Here is a 22,029-nt window from a genome sequence, read left to right as displayed (position 1 = left end):
CAGCCGCGCCCGTCCCTAGGGTTTCCCCTCTGGGCGGCGGCTGCGGGCGGCAGGGGCGGCCGGCGGCCCGCGCGCCCTACACGGCGGCGCCACGCCCGAGGCAGCGGCAGCCGGTAGTGGCTGGCGGCCGACGGCGGCGGCACCCGCGCGCCCTGCAGGGAACGGCGGCGCCCCGCGCACGAGGCAGCGGCCAGCGCCCGAAACGGCGGCCCGCACGCCCGAGGCGGCTACGGCTGCCTGCGCCCGAGGCTGCGGCGACCGGCGCCCCCTGCAGCGGACAGCGGCGGCGCGCACTCGTGCCCGGCGCAGCGGCCGCCAACGCACCAGACGGCGGCTCGACAGTGGCTTGGGACGGCTCGCGGCTTGAAGCCTGCGGTGGCCGGCGGTGAAGCATGGTGGTGCGACACCGTCTCCCCATGGTGATGGTCAACAAGTCCCTCGTGCGGCGAGGATGATCGGCATTGGCCGGCAACTTGGTCGGCAACATCTCGCGAGGAAATTCCATACCGTGGGTAGGAAAATCCGAAAAATAATCTAATCGCAAAAACGGAATCGTAACACGAAGAGGAATCCATTTTTGCAATAAAATTTCAGATCCAATACCTCCGTGATTTATGTCGAGAGCCTGCTTGGAGGAGGCTCGATGAAGGCTCGGGGTAGAGACTCTTGCTGATAACGTGTTGTGCAACTCCTGCCGGCTGGCCGGTCCCGAGGTTGCACACCAAGATCGTAGTCGAACACACACACAATCACGAATTACAGTAAAGTAGATGAACACCAGGAAGTAGAGAGGAACAGGATCTCTTTATTAATTTCTGATCTCAAGTAGAGATGAACCACAACAAACTATTAGATGAAGGAACGAGTCAACAGGAGGGTTGGTGGGGGACGCACGACTCAGTGGCCACCCCACCCGTCGTTGGTTCCTCAACAGAGGTATGCAACTATCTCGTTCAATTTACGTGCCTTCTAAGTATGTGTTCGATATTGTGAAAGAAAAAAATAGACCGTCGCCATCAATCGATTAAAATCTTTACAGGAGTAAGGAATTAACGATGGATATATCATGCATGGTTAATTTTGCTTTTGTAAAAACTTACAATGTTTAACAGCGGGCTTGCATGCACGCCACCTGAGCTTGCATATATTGATGTGATGTTGACCAATAGTGTCATGTATGCATGAATTACTTACGCATGTTTCTGCTCATTTCCATATTTTATGTTTATTTTGTCCTTAAAGTCGCGGTGTTTTAATTTTCTAGTAGTAGCCATCACATGTCGTGGCCGGCCACCCCTACGTTCCTTGTGCATGGATATAATTTGTTTATGCGTCAATGTGGAAAATACTTGTGCAATCCACTAACCGCCAGCTAGCGGAGCAACCAACATCATATCGATCTGTGTCTGTGCACACAGTAGACACATGCATGCACCATGCATGTCTTTGATACGTCACTTGTAGTACTTGGTAACAAGTTTAATTATGCACAGTGTTTGTGTTTCTCCGTCACTTTCATGCAAACTTAATACTGTATGAGTGTGCATGTGCCTGCTGGTACGTACTTATTGTCGCATATCACGGGTTATTAGCTACATACGGTAAACTAGATAGACAAAGCACCCTACAAGGAAATGGACGCACATGCAAAATGGGAGACCGATGTATATCCGAATATTAATTAGTAAGTATATATGAAACAGAGAGAGTACTATATTCCCGGCAAAAAAAGTAAGTACGTACTATAGTCAGGAATATGCTTTGAGTCTACCAACACACCGGTCGATTGGGGGCCATGCGTCCACATGTCAGTCGATGGCAACCTCCCGCTTCGTGCCACCTGTCCTCCAACTCAGCTTTTGTCTAACTTGCATGGAGAGATTGCAACATGACATATTGTGGTACATGTATATACCTTTGTAATTTATATGCTCTTTTAGTGGATAAACTTCCTAATTTGGTCTGTCGATCCAATCGAACTTACCTCGCTAATTTTAATTTTAGTTCCAGTGACGGGTAGCCCGCCACTACTGTACTCCATGCATTTTTCGGGTTGTGCCGGAGGGATTTACAGTGTCGGTTTGTAGGTCTTCGGTGGCGGGTAGTTTACCCGTCATTGGTGATCTCCGAGCAGCAGTGGCGGATATTTACCCGCCACCGGTGCTAAAACCTTCAATGACGCAGAGTTGGTGGCGGGCGTGATCACCGCCACCAACCCCATTTTTTGACCGCCACTGGAGGGGTTTTTTGGAGCAGTGGTCCAATCGAACTTACCTCGCTAATTTTAATTTTAGTAGTACTGTACAAAATACTTCTGAAATCGGAATTTGCATCAATGATTTGGAGTACCAAATTAAGAAATAAATATTTGGTTGCTTGCACCAGCTAGGAGGTGGTTATGCAAGAGACATGAGTCTTCTTCCTGGCACGTACAGCAATGTCAGCAGCCAGCCAAAATTATGAAGGATATCCGTGCAAGGATCATCTCCTTCACATGTATGGAAACATTAAATAAAACCTAGCTACAGAATACTATAATTGGTTGTCGGTGACTATTTTCTTGCCCGCCACATGACCATATGCATGCATGATTGATCAGCAGGATGCAAACCAACATAAACTGTAGAGGCGGTTGGGCTCAACCTACATGCATGATTTGACCAAATTGAATGGAGTCAGATCAAATCAACATGCACATCAATTGATCTGTTTGTACGTTATCTTCTGAGTAACATCATTATTATTGATTCTTCATCTTGTTTCTCGAGCATGCCATGCATGTAGTAACATCTAAATATTACACATTACATGTAAAGGACTGAGTTATTTGCAAGATGGTCAAGAAGCTGATGAACTCTGCTAGCCAGCAGTTGCTCACTTATTGGGAACCCTGCAGTTGGTGCGGATTTCGCCGGGCACTCCCGTCTTCTTGATGCTCCCCATCTTCACCATGGAGGCGCCGAAGTCCATGAAGAACTGCTCGCCGTCGTCGCTGTACGTCTGCACCAGCGCCTTGGTGGTGGCCTTGACGACGTCCTCGGCGCCGGAGAAGAGGTTCTGGTCCGAGGACAGGAGGCCCTTCTTGCTCAGCAGGTTCTGGTAGTATTGCTTGTCGAACACGTCGGCGGATTCGACGTCCAGCGCCGTGGTCTGGTTGTCGCCCCCGGTGGTGCAGAGGCTCTGCAGGTTGGCGGCCATTTTGGAGTCCAGCGTCGGGTCGCCTGACGACGTGAGGCGGTTGTTGAACAGCCCGCACCGGGCACGCCCGATCGTGTGGGCTCCTGTAAATTTTATTTCCATTGTGCATTCAGTCGTATATATATTAGGAGTGTTACGTGATGATTGTTCATATAAACCTCTGTGGCAGTTTTTCCATGTCAGCTACGATTTAGTTTGGGAACTGACAACAGAGTTGCTTCTGGTCTGAATTGCGCATGTTTGGTCACAGCGTGGCAATTTCAGGAATTGAAGTAGCAAAGAATTTCAATCAAGTTTCTCTGAACCTTGAGATAGATAGATTGGTTTTTGTGACGATTAGTGTGATACCTGACAAGACCACAACATCTTTCGTGTCGAGGCCGACATCGCCGAACTTCTGTACGATGGAGCTGACCGGTTCAAACGGTGCGGGCAGGCCATTCTCAGCTCCAGTCTTATTTGCTACCAGGCCGTCCTTTCTACCCAGAAGAACTTCATAGTATGGCCCTCCACTCTGACCAAGTCAACACATGTCATAAGCAAATTAAATTTCCAGAGCTAGTACTTTGTCTGACAGGCTGAATATATCTGAAGAAAATGGACTATAAGATGTAAGAATGCTCACAAAGAGTACTCCATAGGCAGCTGCAAGGGCTACAATGTCAGCACATGACACCACCCCAGGACAAACACTCTCAATATCGGCCTTCATCGCGTCGATGACCTCGTACCCTCTGACAGAGTTCTGGTTGGGACGCGCAAATTGCTCGCCAGTTTCGCCAACCAACAGGATCGAAGCATCACACCCCTGAACACATCACGACACAAAAAGTTATCACTGAACTTCAACGCAACTGTAGATGTACAACAAACATTCAGAGTTAAGTTCAGAGGATGTTTAAGTTACATTGACAAAGCAATCATGGAAATGGAGCCTGAGCAGGGAAGCTCCCATCCTCATCTCATCCCTCATGGCAGCAAACACATGCTGCTGGACGATGGTATACAAACCGGGGCATGTGTAGTCATAGAAATCGCCCGTTAGCTCACTGGTTAACTTATCGCACTTTGCGACTCCACTGCAGAGGCACAGCATAAGAACTGAGCATACAAGGAGCAACCTGCTGTGAGAGTACTCCATGTCTCAACCCTTTACAGTTTTACTTACTAGACTCTGTATTGCACTGCTTGCAGGGTTCATGGTTTCTTGGTTTGCTCTTATAGATGGTTAAAGTGACCGATATTGGCTCTCGGTAGGCCAAGTCGTCACAACAATGGTGCGGCTGCGCATGCGCTGATCTCGTGCTGGGAACAAATTATTTTTATGCCAAGATTGCACATTCTGAAAATGGCGATGATTGGGCCTTCTTTGCAGTGGTGAAGTCACAGCACTAGTGTAATGGAGCTGCACTTAGCATGCTTCCCAGATCCCAGTTCCTTTTTGTCTCAAGTCCAAGATGTAGTGGAGATCCAACCATGCAGGAAATTGTAATGTAATGCAAGCAGTTTCGTGTGGGGATTGGATTTGGGTTAGCAAGTGCATGCATTTTCAGTTATAAGTATTGGCAATAGTGGCATGTTTGAATCGTGGGCAAATTAATTAATTAGGTCTCTCCAGAGATTCAGATGATGTTTTCTTTCAAGCTGAATTGCAGTAGTGCTGTGAGTTGTCTCTGCATTAACAGTTGATTTCAGTTCAGTGAATGTAATCCTGATTCAGGTCAAACTTAATGGAGTACTACGGAGTACCAGTTTATTTTAATCTGGATGACATCCTAATGGATCAGCATTACAGTCTGTATCACAGTAGAGAACTCGAAGCAGAATTTACTTTTGGAGTTCATGCAGAAGAGTTACTTCGAATTGCCCTTTCAATGAGTTATTTGTCAATCTCATATCGCAGTTGCTCAAGGCGATCCCGATCTATCCGTTCCTAGTGCTCGATCCGCCAGCTTGCGGTTTCAAGGTGATTAACAAAATTCGACACGCATTTATGGAAAGGTACGAGGCCATAAATGGAGGTCACTTTCTTGTTAACTCATATAAACGGTGTGTGCAGGCACATCTCGGTGGCTTAGGGATGCTTGATTTCAAACTCATTGCTAGTGCTCTCAAGTCTCAAGATGAGTGGACATAGTTCCATCCAATATTCACCTAGGTATGTCATGCCACTTAATTTCAGTGATACTGACAAGGACATTTTCAGGACTGCCACAAATCTAGCTAGGTGATTGCAAAATAAATACACTACCGATACTTATTTTATGGTGTTTTCATTGGCATTGATTTGGTATTGTAGATGTTCATTGCGAGCACAATATTGTGCATTGCTTGCTGGAGCAGACGAAGAAAAGTGCAAAAATGGGAGAAAACATTGCTTTCACCTATTTTTATCAGCTGCTCTTTTAGAAATTCTAGAGGGAGATTTCATCAATTTGAGTAAGATATTTTGGAATCTTGAAAAGGAGATTTCAGAAGTTGGAGAAACAGATCTCAAAAATTTGAGAAGAAAGCTTTCAAAAAATCGAACTCTCAGAAGTTTGATAGGTGCAACTTTCAAAAGACAATGCTTAAGCTTTCAACTACAAACATATGAACTCTCAATTAAATCCCTCGCTGTTCTTGGATCCACCAAACCTGTCAACATAAGCAGGCTCTGCCATTAATTTTCAGAACATAAGAAGGCAGAGAGAGGGAGGGATACCTGACTGAAGGTGAGGTGAGCATTGGAGCATGCAGCCGATCAGTGTTGGAAGAAAGTGAGCACTCGAGCAAGCAGTGCTGGAAGAAAGTGGGCACTGGAGCATGCAGCTGATCAGTGCTGGAAGAAAGTAGAGCACCCGAAGGTACCGAAATGGGTAGGGACTTGGGATGTCACTTTCTATTGTGGAGAAAATCTCACATTTGTTTGGCTTGATGTGAAAGGATCAGGGTAAGAATGCAACCGCAATGATGTACACAACACTAGATACTTCCTCCCCTATCTAAAATCAATCTTAGGTTAATGTCGACTGAGAAATTGCACTTTGACTTTCAGTAGACTTGTATGTTGGCTCCACAGGTTGCACGCTTGCAGTTACTACATGAAATTGATTATTAAAACCTGAACTATTGTGTTTGGACTAACTTGACTTCTGAACTTTTAATTCCTCTACATTAAGTCATTTAACTCCAAACTCTGGTTTTAGATGTAGTATTCCCTTTATTGATTACATTTTTGACTAGTTTGCCGTGCAAGAAATGACAACAAATAAAATACAACCATCTCTTATTTTCTTACATAACAAATTGTCATATTTTGGACGGGGTTACAATTTTGAGTAAAATACACCACTAGTTCATAAAGTCGGCAAAAATGAACACTTTAGTCCATTAACTCGAAAAACGCATACTTAAACCCCTAAACTGGGACTGCCGTGTCAGTTTAGTCCAAAAACGGTTCAGCGAGGCTTAAACATGCCACGTGGCCACCACGTCGGCTTCGGCCAGGACCAGGAGCTGCTACTCCATTTTCTCAGGATTTTTTTTTTTGCCAAATCTCCATGCTCGAGCCGCCCGCGAGGGGCAAGGCAGCCATGCCCAGACGGGGATCCTGGGGCCCTGAGAACCACGCCGTTGCCGTCGCCGCCTCGCCTAAGGTTGTTATCAAGCCCACAACGCTCAATTTTGACGAGAGGACGCCGGTGAAGGGGTCGCCGAAGCTGACGTGGCGTGTTTAAGCCTCGCCGAACTGTTTTTGGACTAAAGTGACACAATAGTCCCAGTTTAGGGGTTTAAGTGTGCGTTTTCCGAATTCGTGGACTAAAGTGTTCATTTTTGCCTAGTTCATAGATTTGTGGCGTATTTTACTCTTACAATTTTCCTACAATTTTACAACATTCCTTGAATTCATTTTTTTTTCAAGTTTTGTTTTCATAAAACTTCACAGGTGCAAAATCAAGAATCTGGGCTAAAGTGTAGAGGGTTTCGGTTCTCCAATTTCTACAATGTTTGTACAAGATACATCTACCGTCTCGCAAAATCGCTAATTTATTTACTCTATTTATCTTTTTCGGTTAGCTAGTATTCCCAGTATGCTTGTCCAGTTGTCCATACGATGATTAAACTTCGAAAACATGTATATTCTGTAAAAATGATTTTGTGATTACCATGACAATATAGATTGTCTGAACTATGCCTCTTGAAAAACTAAGAATTCAACAATTTGTTTCGACAGAGAAATGGTGAATGGGGCAACCACTAACGATTATCATTATCAGAGAGCAGCGCGTTCTGGCGGCGGCGGACGTCGTCCCTGAGCCGGAGGAGCGCCCTGGCGAACTCCCGCAGCTCCGCCTCCCCTAGCGCCACCACGTCGGCCTCCCAATAGAACGGCCGCCCCGCCATGGCCAGCCGCACCTTCTCCTCGACGGCGCCCAATCGTGCCTGCTCCGCGCCCACCCGCGCCTTGGCCTCCTCCAGCTCTGTCCGCGCCGCCACCGCCGCCTCGCGCTCGGCCCGTTCGTCCAGGACCGGGAGAGGCTGCGCGCCGCCTCCGTCGTCGGAGTCGAGGGGGACGTGGCGGCGGAGGACGTGGTCGGCGGAGGGGTTCCCGAAGGCGAAGGCGCGGCCGGCGGGGGAGAAGACGACGAGGGCGAGGTCCGCGCCGCAAAGCGCGCAGAGCTCGCTCGCCTTCTTGAAGAGCCCCGACCGGCGCTTGGAGAAGGTCACCTGGCGGCGGCTGGTGTCGGCGATTGGGCGGATCTCGATGCGCTGCCGCCCCCGGCTCGCCATTTGTAGAGCTCTCTGCTTAATTTCTCGCTCGCGACGGAGGACCGAGGCGAGGCGCGTGTTATTTGTATCCCGGGAATGAGGCGGCCGGTGCGGATTTGGGATACGCATGCCGGCAATCAAAGATTGCTTTTCAATCAAACGGAGAGAAGAACGGTTTTCTTTCCTTCTTTTTTTCTCTCCTTCATTTGTGGATGGATGAATTTGACCGTGTTTCATCATGGTCGCCAAAACATTTTCTTCTCGTGGAGTGGAGGTGCCCTTCAATTCGTGGCCGATCGAGGCGACGGCGCGGAACATGGCCTAGTAGTAGATGCACTTCTCCCTGGCGACGGCGAGCTGAGCGAGAGAGCACCGCACCCTCGGAACTGTATGGTAGTGGTACTAACAATCAAGCGATTCAACCGCACGAAACCCTAAGAACTGGTCCTATAAGAGCCAAAGCTCTCGATACCAATAACGGCATCTACCCCTATAGTATTTTTTGAGCACGTGTCTTCTCTTTGTCACCAAAAATTAATCCCTCTGCCATCCACCCATGTACGTACACAGCTGTATCTTCCATCCCCTCTCTCTCTCACCCCATCCCCTCTCTCCTGTCTCGTCTCTCTCTCCCCAGTCTTCTCTCCTGCCTCGTCTCTTTCCCCTGCAGTAGCTAGCAGCCCCGCCATTGCAGCAGCAGCCATAGGTGATGTGAGCCCAGCAGGAGCCGGCCCCTCCCACCGCAGCAGATGAGGTGAGGACGCTCTTGATTGGATATCTCTGGTACTCCTCCCAATCGACGTTTCCCTCACTCAAATCTCGCTTGAGGTTGTGCATCATCGTGGATTTTGTATTTTTTTCCTTTTGGATCTCGTGGTGGTTTTTTTTTTCTGATACATGACGAGGTGTGGCCATGTTGCTTTGTTTTTTGATTGTTGTTTCTTCTTTTAATTGATAGAGAGCAAGAAGAAAAGTGTAAAAATCTCTCTCTCCCTCCTTCTCCTTTTCTTCTTTGAATTGATGATATATTTGTCATGTATATTCATGTATCCGTCATGTACCTCCATGTGTTGTATTTGTCTCTTGATGCTTTAGGAAGGTATCTTATTTGATGTGCTAATGTATGCAAATAAGATTAACATGTACCATGGGTACATGACGAGGTACTAAGTTTTGACGATCTTGTACTATGATTTTTCCTTGGTACATGATGTACACAATCTTGATTTCTTTTGGCGAGGTACTTAAAAAACTAATAAGGTGCATTTCACAACAATGTACTTAGAATGATGGATTTCTTGGTTTTTTCTTTGAGTTATATGCCTACCGTGATTTGTTTTCTTGATACATGAGATTGATGTACTCAGTTTTGATATTTTGACGAAGCACTTAAAAACGGACAAGGTATATAGCATCAGTTGATGTACATAGTCTTGGTATTGACGAGATACTTTATTTTTTTCTAGTACATGATGTACTGTTATGAGTTGATGTACGCAATCTTTATTTTTTCACGAGGTACTTCAAAACTTAGAAGGTACATTTCATGTATCACAATTTACTTAAAAACGAGTTACTAAGTACTAACGAGGTACTACATATTTACGAGGTACATTAGGTGGTACTTCAAAAGTTCATCCGAAAAGAAAGAAAGAAAGAAAAGCAAAAAATACACCGGAAAGGAAAGAGAAGAAGAAAAGAAAATACGTATGTGACTGACAAAAAGTAGAGCAGAGAGAAGAGAAAGAGAGAGAAAGGGTAGAGCAGAGAGAAGAGAAAGATAAAAAGGTCTCAGCGGTCACGTCCCAAAAAATCAGACTGTTGTACTACTTCTCTGTTAATCACCTCTGCGTAATGTATAGAACATAGTAAATTACAAACTGGCACATATCTCAAAGCAGCATCTTACGGATAGAACCATATGGGTAGGTCGCGTTATTGGCACTCTAGAGCCATGATAGCGGAACTCTGTCTTTTCATCCGCCCTCGTCGACTTGCCAGTCGGAATCTGTTGCCCGGCCCAGACTGTTCAATTCCTCAGTGTCACAGACCACCTGCATGGTTAAACACGCTCGCTCGAACCAGGCCCATGTCGGTCCCTTTGTCAGATTCCATGTCAAGCTAACAGTACCCCCAAAACAAATGGCTCTTTGAAATTGAAAAAACTAAAAATACAGCGATTTATGTTGAAACCTTGACATGTTGGTTTTGAGTGGAGGCCAGTTTGTCACTGCTACTTCTGCGGAAATCAATTCCCCGGTTGACGTCGCAACAGCTGAAGCTTACGAGATGAATTACAACGTGCAATGATGCCATCGTAGATATGCTGGAACAGATTCAATGGAATTGGTGCAGGCATTTTAGGAGCCAACAGGTTTGGTTTTCATTAACGTTAAGAAAAAGGAGTGCCCCTCCCCGCCTCCCCCTATTGCAGCCAAGTTAACCAAACAACTCCAAGTCAGATTCTACCTGACATCAATAAATTGTTGTATAAAGCTGGCTGTTAAAACATTAGGGGCTCAAGTGTAACATCTGGAACAGAAATAACAAGACCGACCAAACATGTATTCAAGCATGGCCATGTAACAGGTATACATAATTCAAACAAAGAAGCCAATGCACCATCTGTGGCCCCGCAGCACTTGCTCAGGTAAATATTTTCAAGAAACAGGGGGTCCAACCTAGTATATTCCAACTCTGTTACTACAGGAGGCCAGTGAGTGACTACTATCATCAAGAATCTCTACCAGTGAAAAGCAATCTCCAGGAATGTTGGCCTGCAGTCCGATAGCGTCTTCGATCATGTGCATTGCTTAAACTTATCGTCACCCTCATAATCCGAACCCTCCTCTTCATCTGAGGACTCCACACGGTTAAGTTCTTGTCTGTTAGGTTCTTCACCACCACTGCTAGTTTTGGTGCGCTTTTCTTTCTTGCGCTGCTTCTTCTTTTGGCGTTTCAGGCGCTTTTTGGATGTTCGCTCCTCAGCTTCTTTCAGCCTTTCCTCCCTCCGCAGATTGAACTCAGCCACCTGTTTCCTCTTTTCGTAATCAGTCTCCATCCTCGTTATTCGGTCCTGCTCCCGCCTCCTCATTTGCCGATACTGTTGAAACAAGAACACTTATAGTTAAATAGTAAGATCATCAAAAACTGAGTATTTCCATGCAAGTTCTCATCAATTGTGCCATCAAACTCAAGAAATCTGGGGCTAGATTTTTATATAACAAAATCAGTAAATAAGATGGTTGAGACTTCAGAACATGTAAAGAACAACTTTGCTCTGCCCAAGTAAATGCTGGAACCAAGGAACCAAATACAGAAGTCGTGGACTCGTGGTTTTCAGCAGCTAAAATGTTACCCAAAACAAGGATGTGAGATCACAATTGTTGTAAACAATTTGTCACAGAAAGTTATTTATGATCAAGTTTAAAAGAAAACAAAATGAACAAATAAAATGTAAATAAATTCGCAGGTCACAGCAAAACAAATCACATACACAACATGACAGCTGATTGTATGCATGTACTTTTGTACCCACGCACAAGTAAAATACACATTTTTTTCTTTTCTTTTAATATTAGAACCTGGAAATATTTCTTTAGCTATGCTGCGATTTAATTGGAATATTGATAAAAAAAAATCACCTCACAATAGGACATTTCTACTACTTGCCCGGTATTCAGCACTAACAATACATTCGCCTAGAAGGATAAAAAAATAAAATTCATCCAGATCATAAGGAAAAATAGATCTGATGAATATGAACAGGCAAAGACTGTCTTTGTGCACAAATTTCATGAGTAACATGTACTTCACCAAAGGCTATGTTGATTGCCACATATGTTTTGAACCTACCAGTAAACCACATAGTTGAGCTACAATACTTGGTGTTTCGTCTCGATGAAATGGGGGATCCTTCCTATTACAATCTGCAAATGTCCATTGAATCTTTGATAGTAAGTGTTGTGTTTTCATAGCATATTTAATTTTCACTTGCGCATAACTGTTACAACCACCAACACATGCAGCTAGTTTCAACAGGAAGAACTCTGATTTTGAGACATCAGTGTGTATCACATCAGTTGACACACTAGTATTTTGTAAGAGATTTTACATGCGTTGCTAATAAATATGCATACTATGATGCAAATACCAAAAGTAGCACTGGATACTACATTTTGATTTGGTACCCCATGGTTCTTTAGAACACAACAGTGTCCTCTGATAAAGGACATATCAGCTTTTCTTCCACAGAAAAAAGAAAACTGTGCTGTGAAGGCCTCATAGAACTGGTTGCTGAGTTAATTAGATCAATTATTAGAAGTTACTGAGGATATGTTTGGTTCATCCCAAATTTGACAAACCAAAATTGTGGCAGCCTATGGTGCTTTGAGTTTTACGGAGTACTTGGTTGGTTGCCTATGGAATCTTACCCACCAACTCACAGTTCCGTTCGGATAGCCGGTCACAATTCTTGCCAAATTTTTGGCAAACCATGGGCCAAGGAATCGTGAGCCATGTTTTATGCTAGCCAATGGTTGAGAAAATTGGTAGGGCATAGATGGACAAGAACAAACATACCCTGAATTCTTCAAATACTTACACAACTGCCCTAAACACACAGCATGCATGCATGCAAAACACAAAAACTTCTCCTGATGGCTGGTTCCAATATTTCTTTTACAAAGAACCTCCACCTTTCATCGCATCGTGGTCATTCATAGGCCTTATAGCACCCATTGATTAAGTGATGTCAACAATAAGTACTCTCTTTATTTTTATCCTCAATGATGTTACCTTAATAACAAAGCCAACTAATGTTCTAGACAACTGAGAAAATTTTAAGCATCTCATTGTCTTGGTACAGACAATTTCCCAATTGTATACGCCAAATTTAGTACTCAAATACTGTCACTCTGTCAGCATTCTTATTTGAACTACTGTCAACATTCTTAGATACAGCAACAGGTGAAGGATTTTTGTGCTAATTTGTTAACCAAAATGCACATGATCTTTGTGCAATATCGACACAAAGCAGGTTTTTCTATATCTCAAATCAGTAGGTTAACCAGTTTGTTTCATGTTCAAATGAATTACCGGCAAAACAGCAACTTAAGCCATCTATTCAAGTGCTAATTGACAAAACAAAAATCACATTCTCGCCACCATACGGAGTTGAAGCTAAGTCTCATCCCCATAATATGAAAAATGGTACCTACAAGACTTTGGTTCAATCTGACACTCATCTTAGCTTAACTGCCCAAATGTGAGAGGGTGGGAAAGAGAAAGAGTACCTGGTGGAAATCGCCAGAACCAGAGCCAGCAGAGGATCCAGAGGTGTTGCTGACACGGACAGGGACGTGCTCCATGATGCGCCTCAGCTTCACCTCCAGGTCCTCCTCATCCTCCCGTAGCTTGACCCCTCCCGAGCTCTTTCCTCCGCCTTCCACCAGAGCCAGCTCCTTCCCACTCCCACCGCCATAACTCTTCGCCATCAGTTCCTTCCCGGTCTCACCGGCAGAAGACCTTGGCGGTGGTGCCATGGGGACTAGCTGCTGCATATTGCTATCCCTACCAGGATCTGACATTGCAGACGACGCCGGGGCGGTCCGAGGACGGCCGAGGCGAGGGGGATTAGCCGAGGACGGCAACGGTGGGAGCCGCCGGAGGAGGGAGGCGGCGGCGGCCGGCGCAACCGCGCAACCCTAGCGAGGACTTGGTGTCGCCATGCCTGGGTCTAGAGGTGTTGCGCTGCTGTCGTGGACGGGGATACGGGTTCAACCTAGGGATGGCAATGGGTACCATTACCGCTTACCCGGCAGATAAATTCCCGTTGGGACGCGGGTTTGGCTAAAAAATTTACCAACGGGTACGTAAATGAGAAAAATTTCCTACCCGTTGGGTAGAGCGGGTACGGGTATAGAAATGCGTAACTCATACTCATGTACCCATTTACCATATACTAATTAGCGTGTGAGTGTGATCTTCACATAAAAGATAGACTCACAATGATGTGCTGCAGTTTTTGTCATGATGTGTTGCTATTTTTAATGATACATTGTCTTTCTATGTGTTGTTGTTGTTGTTGTTGTTGTTTATATTGTGCTAGTGTAGTTTTGTTTATGACAAGATTATTGCTTTTTTGAGAAAAATATTATTGCTTCTAAGGAATATATTGTTGTTTACGACTACGCGATCAAATTTTTACATGGGTATTTTTACCCGCGGGTAACCGTCTATCCTGACGGGTAACGGGTATGGGAAAAAGTTGTACCTGTTGGTGGGTATGGGTACGGGTAACGGGTAAAATCAAAAGAAGCGCGTAAGGGTATGGAAAGGCACCACCCATACCCATGCCCCGCGGGTGCCATCCCTAGTTCAACCCGGGTTGAGCCCAAATGTACAAAAACAACCGCACCCGTCCAATTATTTTCTTTGTCCAACCGTTTGAAATTAAACCCAATCCAAATCAAACCCGCACCGAAAAATCCAATTGAGCCCTTACCATTCACAGGCCTACCGGCGGCGGCGGCTGCTCCTCACCGGCAACGCACCGTACCGGAGCAACTCGGCGCCTAAACCCTTTCCTGCTGCTCCCACCGAAGCACACCGGCTTCTACCTCAAAGCGGAGGAACTCGCCACAGCCGTCACCGCCGAGGCTGACGACACCATCATCGGCGCCGACCGATCTTCGCTGAGGATGGCACTTCGTTGGATGTTCCTTGGCTTATCAGACTGTATCGCTTGATTTGCTTCCGTTTTGCTCGGCATCGACTTTGCAAGGCCCTCACTCGTGGTAATGTTTGCTCCCATTGGCGAGGGACAAAATTTTTTTGAGGTAGGGCAAACTAATCCATACACATAACATTTAATATTTATTTATGGTTGCAACAATGTATATTGATGTATTTTTTTAGTTTTTTAATAATTTGTATGGCATTGTATTTTTCAACATTTTATATTGAATATGTGAACTTGTATTGATTTTGGAAATTAATTTAATATTTATGAGTGCTCACAACAAGGCGGCTACAATAAGTCTCATAGAAATACAAATCACTAGCAAACATATAGTTATATTTTTTGTAAATACCTCACCAAAATATGATTGCGTGTTTGTGATGATCTTTGTGCTACGTATCTTTGGTAATCTAATGTTTCATACAACGCTATAACAAATAGATATGGATTGTCAACTCAGGGTTTTATAACCGTTAATCTGTAGTTATATGTTTTATTTAGAAACATCTCGGTACTTACACACAAAAAGATCAAAGTAGATATATGACATAGCAAACGAGACTATTCTCAGCAAAGATATTGTTACATTAACAATAGTATAAAAAGTATAAAATAATAAATGTATTGTGTATAAAATAATTGGATCGGGTCGGCCCGAGGCTCCACCTGTGCCGTGTCTAGGCTTCAACCTCAAGCCCTCAAGCCGGGCCGGGCACGAACCGTTTATTTATTTTTCTTTTTTATTTAATACATTTGGTCATTAACATTCTCGATTCTGGCCCGGCCCAACCCAACCCAACCCATCTTTACACATGGCATGTGAACTGAACTAGTTTTGGCCCAAATCTAACATTTTTTCCTTGCTGGGCCGTTGGCCACCTAGGTGCCGAGCGCCACGCCCCCCCTCGCTGGCTCGCTCCGTCCCTCATCTTCCTCCTCGCGCGAGCGCCGCCGCCCCTCCCTCCCCATCCCGCTGCCGGGCGCCGCAGGCCCCTGCCTCGTCTCCTCCACCGTAGGTATCTATCTCCCATTCGATTCTCTCGGTCCCGACCTCCCATCACCCCACGAGGGCACGAACCCTTTAGTTCCCCTTCATAATCTTCCCCAATTCGTAACTGAGGCAAAAATCAATGTAGGGCGGTCGCCCTACCTTGCCCTACCGGGTCCTCCGCCCGTGCTTGCTCCAGTCTACTGCTGCACACTGCATGCTTGACGAATTGCATATGTGCTCGTCTTTCATTTGTCTCTTGCATGTATGATGGTTAAACACTTACTGTTAGATGTTTCTCTGAACTTTTTGATGTTTTTGGTTGCTGATTTGTTTCCATCATGGTCTCTGGAAATTTATGCATGGTCCTTATAGTTCCATCCCTATTCAATGTTTAGTTGCAGACTCTGAAATCTACAGAATATTCCCATCCCTATTCAATATTCAGTTGGTTTCAGGATGCCAAAACTCTTTACTACCTTCAGTAGACCGAGGCAAAAGCTAGACTAAAATGATGGTGAAATGGGCAAAACAGATTAAAAATAAAAGAAAATGTTAAATGGAGAAATAGGGGCTTCCATTGGGTAGCATGTTTTTTTCCATCCCCATTTGTCCGGACAGCCCTCAAATGGACAAATGGGGAGGACAAATGGGGGTTTACCCTTGGAGATGCCCATAGGTCACTATTTGTGCGTAGTACATTCTCGCCTCTCGTTATAGCATTTTAGGAATGGTCTGACGGCAAGGAACCTTAGAGCTGATGCTCTTTAGATCTAACTAGATATTGTCCCTGAGGTTTAGATTCCCATTTTTATCATCTATTCCACTGTTCTGATAGACCTTGCTTTAGCTCGCAGGTAGATTTGGCCTAGTCCATGGCGAATTCGCGCTTGCCACTATTCTAGTTGCTCCCATGTGCAGGTAGGGTGCTTTGGTACGATTAATAACATTAAGATTTTAGCAATACCGCCAAAATGCATTACCGCACATTCGTGGTACATCGAATTAACTTGTCACGTGATACAGGACATGAATGAAGATCAACCTTCTGTTGAAAATGGGTGCGTACTATGGTCCAATGGGATGGACTTGTTTAAGGATGCGGCAGAAAGAAATAATTTCCTCCCTACAGGACTTGAAGGGTACTCCTATCTTTGAATGTAATCGTTACCTCTCTATTGAGACCTCTTGTTGTTTTATGAATCTGCCAATCTCAGTCTAGAGGACCTCACGAGTCACGATATTTATCCACAAAATCACATTATCTTAGAAGTAGATTATGTTATAATTTATGATGATCTGAATTCCCAGCATTGACATGCTTCTCGGAGGTGGGCTGCGCAAAGGTCATTTAACAGAAATAACTGGTCAGTCATCTTCTGGTAAAACACAGGTGAAAATATCATTGATCTTTCTTATCTTAAAGATAGTTAATATGCTTACTTTGCCTTGGGAAAACTGTAGACTACTCCCTCCGATCCATAATAAGTGTCTCAGATTTTGTACTAACTTAGTACAAAGTTGTACTAGATCTGAGACACTTATTATGGATTGAGGGAGTACATCATAATTCGAAGGCATTCTGTTATTTACTCGCTGTGTAATGTTATCAACTTGCAGGTCTGCCTATATTCTGCTTCACATGTTGCAGCTAGGCATATGGGTGTTGTTTTGTACTTGGATACTAGCAATTCATTCTCTCCTAGCCGAATCGCTCACATTGTTGATGAACTTCCCATCTCTTTGATCAAAGAGGTTAGCAATAAACCAACTGTCCATATTCCTGCCCTGCTTTTTCCTATTGCATTCATGGAGTTATCATAACATTTTCCATTCGTGTAGTGTAAGTGGACTGACATATATTTTGGTAATCATTAATTACCCTACAAACTTTTTGCCCATGTAATTTCTAAGACCTGATTTTCTACTTGCAGCCAAAGGATATGAGGCTTAAAAGGGTCATGAGCAGCATCGTTTGTGAGTCTGTATTTGATGTATTTGCTTTGTTTGAAGTACTAGATCAACTTGAAGCTTCAATGAATGACAAGGTTAGTATGAATGGAAGTCTTCAGTCTCCCTTTTCATTAACCGGAACACTTCTCTCACGTATCACAAGCTAATAGGTAAACAGTGGCGGTAACAAGATATGCTTGCTTATCATTGACTCAGTATCATCTCTACTTGCTCCCATCATCGGAGGAAAAAACTCACAAGGTTCTTGCATATCCTTGTCTACTATATTAGTTTATACAGCATATGATACAGTTTAGCACTCCAGGTATACTGAAAGTAACTTAGGCTTTAAACTATAATGCCCTGAAAGGCCGAGACATAAGATTTATGATTTTTTGAGTTGCGGTATGTAAACATTGATGTAGCGACCAGCTTAGGCAAGACAGGTTATTTACTGCATTAACTTGAACAACATAGTGCAACAAATTAACAAATTTGCAGCCTGACATTGATAATTTGATTTGGTTGTTGTATACACACTGTGCCTTTGTCAATGATTTTAGTTCCTAATTATTTTTATTTGCAACATATTGATTGATCCTCGAGAGGGGCATCATTAATTCTTGGATTGTAGTCTGGAAAAAGAGATGTTGTTTCCTTTCTCTGAACCTTTATCGATAACCAAGCAGGGCGGTCGATGATGATATCGGTGGCTATGATTCTAAAGAAGTTAGCAGATAAGCATAATTTATCTGTCCTGGTAATTCTGCCTGCTCTAGTTCGATTATTAATCATTCATGGCATGTAAAGTGCATGTTTTAGATTTGAGCATAATGTTACTGGCTTTCTAAAATGTTGCCCTGATCCTTGGAGTTAACGCATGCATTCAACTTGCTTATCTTTATAACATTTATGTGCCAAAACCACCCAGATTCATTCAGTGTCAACGTGAAACTTCTGAAGAAAATCAGGAAGAAGGTTTTACTTTTGTTGATTTTTTGTGTGTGAGCAGAGCCTTAGTCGACCCTTAGATGGATGCATCCGCCTCATTGTTTTTTCTTGTATTTATTTCCCTTGGACGTTTCTGAAAAGGCATCCGTAGTTGCCTTGAATGTTAATTCTTGAGAGGTTCACAAGCAAGAACATTTATGCAGATTAGGTTCCTGTCAATTCATTGTAACTAAAGAGCATACCAACTTCTGCATAGTTCGACTGTTTTCAGTCACTGCTTGGTTTCCTGCAAGCGTTCACAAACTATTGGACTTAAAGTGTTTGATTGTACAAATTTCTGTTAGAATTTGAACAAAAAGAACAGTTATCAAATTCTTCCATCGACTAACCATCATGCATTACTCCAGGTAACCAATCATACAGTTGGTGGGAATGGAGCTCCTAAGCCTGCCCTTGGGGAGAGCTGGAAAGCTGTTCCACATGTTCGTTTGATGATCTCTCGTGATCATGGGAGCAATATGTACACAGCAACAGTGCTGAAGCACACACTACTGGTATTTTAGTTGGAGATTTTCTTATCTTTTGCTCTTCTGGATATCATGGCCACACAGCATTTCTTGTTTGGGTCATAGAAATGGCATGATAAACAAACGTCATCGCTGAAGTAGAAAAAAGTCTCATATACATGTGTTGGCTAAGGAAAACAAAAAGAACTTTGCATGCACACCATGGTATTACCTTTATCCATTATGATGGGACGAGCAACTATGATAGGCAGATACCTTAGAGAAGACACGAGATCCACAGGAAATCGATAGTATCAAGTTAACAGAATTTTTGGTACTTCTTTGGTTGTAACACTCTTTCAGAAAATGATGAACTTATCTGTATCACTGTTTCAGTAGAATGCTCATGAGAATAGCTATTACGCGCACTGTCTTTTGCTCATCGTAAAATGTTTTAGTACTCCCTCTGTCCCATATTACCCTATCTGTTCCCTCGCTACGTTTTTTTTTACCCTATCTGTTCCCTCGTTACGTTTTTTTTTACCCTATCTGTTCCCTCGTCTTTTGATCAATGTGGTAGCGTCTGTTGTCAAAGACTTCCCTTTTCGGTGTAAATTGCTCATACTTCCTCTCTGGAGGTTTGCAATTACTATTACATTACAACAGAGCAGCATTTATATATTACATTCGGTCAGAGGGAGAAAAATATGCTTATATGCAAATTTACTTGTGCTTGCGTGACATGCTCTCTTGAGTCTTCGGTTACGTTTCGTTGCTGATGTTCTGCTCCATTGCAGGCTTCTGGCCGCCATATGAAATTTGTGGTACCCTGAATTCTCTGAATATGGCGTTCCAGACGAGGACCCATCTGGGAGTTGCAAGACTTGACAGACCATCCCCCACATGAGAAAACATTTTGCTTAGTGTTTACCTTGCTTAAGCACCGTGACGGTTTGTGGTATATACGATTTTGCACGGTGCTTGTGTGAGGGGTGTACCTGACTGATTGGCTTGCGAGCGTCCGGGAATACGTTGTTACTGGCAGATTCTTCATAATGCGCAAACTAGAATACGGTCTAACAATCAATAAGCTTTTTTTTTTCGTTTTCTCTTATAAGAACAAGCATCTGGCTTGATTTTATTCAATGAATCGAGTACAGTTAATCCTACAAACATAAACAACAGCGAAAATTCTGAATAAACCGAACGTTACACACAAAAAACCTTTGAAACCTATTTCTTTATCTGTGATATTTGCATATTGATATTTTTCCAAATATTTGGTGAGAAACAATAGAAGATTGAATCTACACAAACTGAACTAACCTTTTGGGTTTTACAGACAACATGAGTCGCACACCCTAGTCTAGGGGAATGTTCTTGTAGTCGATTAATAAAGGATGATGAATAAATATATAAAGTGAATAAAGATTAGTAGCAAATCAGATGTGGAAAATTAATGCTACTAACTATGACACACAAATCACATTACAACGAATGTAGTAAAACAATAGATCAGATGTTGGTCCGTGGTTATTCCCACCTTCTGACATTGAATAGGCAGATAGGTTCAACGAAAAATAGACTTCTTTGTCCATTACTATTACGTTGTTAGAGCTGGTTGTTACTATATTTTTCCCCAAAAAAAACAGTAGAAACATTGTACTGACAGTAAAAAAAATGAAATAAAAATGTTTAGGTGCTGAAAGACCTCTTAAAGTAATCCTAAGCTCAACTACCTTGGGGGGGGGGGGGGGGCTGTATGTATTGAACCGCCGAGGAAAAAACCTCTGTAACAGTTGGGCGATAGTAAAAAGTCATAGCAAAACCGGTAACGACTTGTACTAGAAAGCAAGTAAGTGTAATTCCCCCTAAACAATAAATATGTTGAAATAAATATTTTATATCACATAATTTTTTTTAATCATATATCATACTTCCTTCATTCCAAAACGTAGGAGGTGTAACGTTTGTTGACTGTCAATAATAAAAATATCAACATCCACAGTGTCAGATGTGTATCGTTAGATACATTGTGAAATATATTAAATATTATCTAGTTTGACATTTGACATCATAGATGTTTATATTTTTGTTATATGGTTGGTCAAAGTTTAAAAAGTCTCAAAGTGCATCAAGTATCCCTTGTGGGTTTTGGTGCGTGATGACAAACAATTAAGGGACTAACGTTTTCAATTGAGTATTGTGTGTACGTTATGTCCCGGAAAGAAGATATGAATATGATTGGTGACCCCAGAAAAGCAAAGGATAAAAGAAGTGGTTCCTATTTTGTTTCTCTATATTTCGATTTGTGCAAATCGTTTGACCGTACTATTAAGAGGGGTACCTTGAATGGCTATGAAGAAGGATCAAAGAAAAGCTTAAACACCTATCTAAAGCTTCTACCAAGTTAGCCAAAGCCAAAAGAAACTCTCCCATGCCTTTTTGAGTGTTTGGACAAATCCCGTAGCTTCCCCGGATTTGTCCCGGAGTCAATTTTGTGAGAGCAATTGTTTCTGTTAAGGTCGGAGCTACCCTGGTTTAGCCCCGGAGGGTCCGACCCTGCTCCGGGCTCTCGAAACTGCTTCGTAACGGGTTCGATTTGAGGGACGGGTATAAAGGCCTCCGCCCCATTTCTTCCCGTTAGGACCCCGACCACTTGCCTACGTTTTCTCAGAGCATCCCAAGCAAGAACACCAAGAACACTCCCCTCTTCCTCAAGAACCCTAGCCTTCAAATCTTGAGAGGATAGAAGAGAGTTTTGAGTGAGATTTGAGATCCCATCCAAGGAAAGCTTTCCCCCTCTCCCTCAAGAACCCTAGCTCCTAATCTTGTGAGATCGAAGAGAGGTTGGACTGAGATCCCATGATTCAATTTGAGCAAAGCTTTGGTCCCTATTCAAGTTCTTCATCGTGCTTGTTACTCTTGGAGTTGTGGGG

The 22,029-nt window shown here is 43.5% G+C and overlaps 4 protein-coding genes across 9 annotated transcripts; 1 reads left to right on the top strand and 3 right to left on the bottom strand.

Moving 5' to 3' along the window:
• Positions 1-2,720: 2,720 nt before the first annotated feature.
• LOC100827751 (peroxidase N) lies at positions 2,721-4,415 on the bottom strand. Its single transcript, XM_003563077.4, has 4 exons — positions 4,106-4,415; positions 3,824-4,006; positions 3,547-3,712; positions 2,721-3,281 (listed from the first exon to the last, which is right to left on the bottom strand). The coding sequence occupies exons 1-4, from the start codon at positions 4,337-4,339 to the stop codon at positions 2,875-2,877; spliced, it is 990 nt and encodes a 329-aa protein (XP_003563125.1). The 5' UTR covers positions 4,340-4,415; the 3' UTR covers positions 2,721-2,874.
• A 3,022-nt stretch (positions 4,416-7,437) lies between these two features.
• Positions 7,438-7,971, bottom strand: LOC100835676 (agamous-like MADS-box protein AGL61-like). The gene has a single exon (NM_001301389.1). It carries the CDS (start codon positions 7,969-7,971, stop codon positions 7,438-7,440), a length of 534 nt encoding a protein of 177 aa, NP_001288318.1.
• A 2,449-nt stretch (positions 7,972-10,420) lies between these two features.
• Positions 10,421-13,755, bottom strand: LOC100827450 (PRKR-interacting protein 1). Its single transcript, XM_003563076.4, has 2 exons — positions 13,245-13,755; positions 10,421-11,053 (listed from the first exon to the last, which is right to left on the bottom strand). Exons 1-2 carry the CDS (start codon positions 13,536-13,538, stop codon positions 10,751-10,753), a joined length of 597 nt encoding a protein of 198 aa, XP_003563124.1. The 5' UTR covers positions 13,539-13,755; the 3' UTR covers positions 10,421-10,750.
• A 1,804-nt stretch (positions 13,756-15,559) lies between these two features.
• LOC100827134 (DNA repair protein RAD51 homolog 4) lies at positions 15,560-20,236 on the top strand. Of its 6 annotated transcripts, XM_014898799.2 has the most exons (11): positions 15,598-15,708; positions 15,829-15,945; positions 16,538-16,601; positions 16,707-16,822; positions 16,992-17,073; positions 17,301-17,435; positions 17,615-17,728; positions 17,804-17,894; positions 18,323-18,393; positions 18,992-19,138; positions 19,888-20,236. In XM_014898799.2, the coding sequence occupies exons 4-11, from the start codon at positions 16,710-16,712 to the stop codon at positions 19,921-19,923; spliced, it is 789 nt and encodes a 262-aa protein (XP_014754285.1). In that variant the 5' UTR covers positions 15,598-15,708; positions 15,829-15,945; positions 16,538-16,601; positions 16,707-16,709; the 3' UTR covers positions 19,924-20,236. The 6 variants fall into 6 exon arrangements, with proteins under 6 accessions (XP_003563123.1, XP_010238415.1, XP_010238412.1 ...); XM_003563075.4 differs by lacking the exon at positions 15,829-15,945 and having other exon boundaries at positions 15,560-15,708; positions 16,531-16,601; XM_010240113.3 differs by lacking the exon at positions 15,829-15,945 and having other exon boundaries at positions 15,560-15,708; positions 16,531-16,601; positions 16,707-16,840.
• The last annotated feature ends 1,793 nt before the right edge of the window (positions 20,237-22,029 follow it).

The sequence above is a fragment of the Brachypodium distachyon genome, chromosome 1 (assembly GCF_000005505.3).
Source record: "Brachypodium distachyon strain Bd21 chromosome 1, Brachypodium_distachyon_v3.0, whole genome shotgun sequence".
Taxonomy (NCBI): Eukaryota; Viridiplantae; Streptophyta; class Magnoliopsida; order Poales; family Poaceae; genus Brachypodium; species Brachypodium distachyon.
The sequence above is the reverse complement of the archived record's forward strand: the minus strand, read 5'-3'. Positions and strand labels throughout refer to the sequence as shown.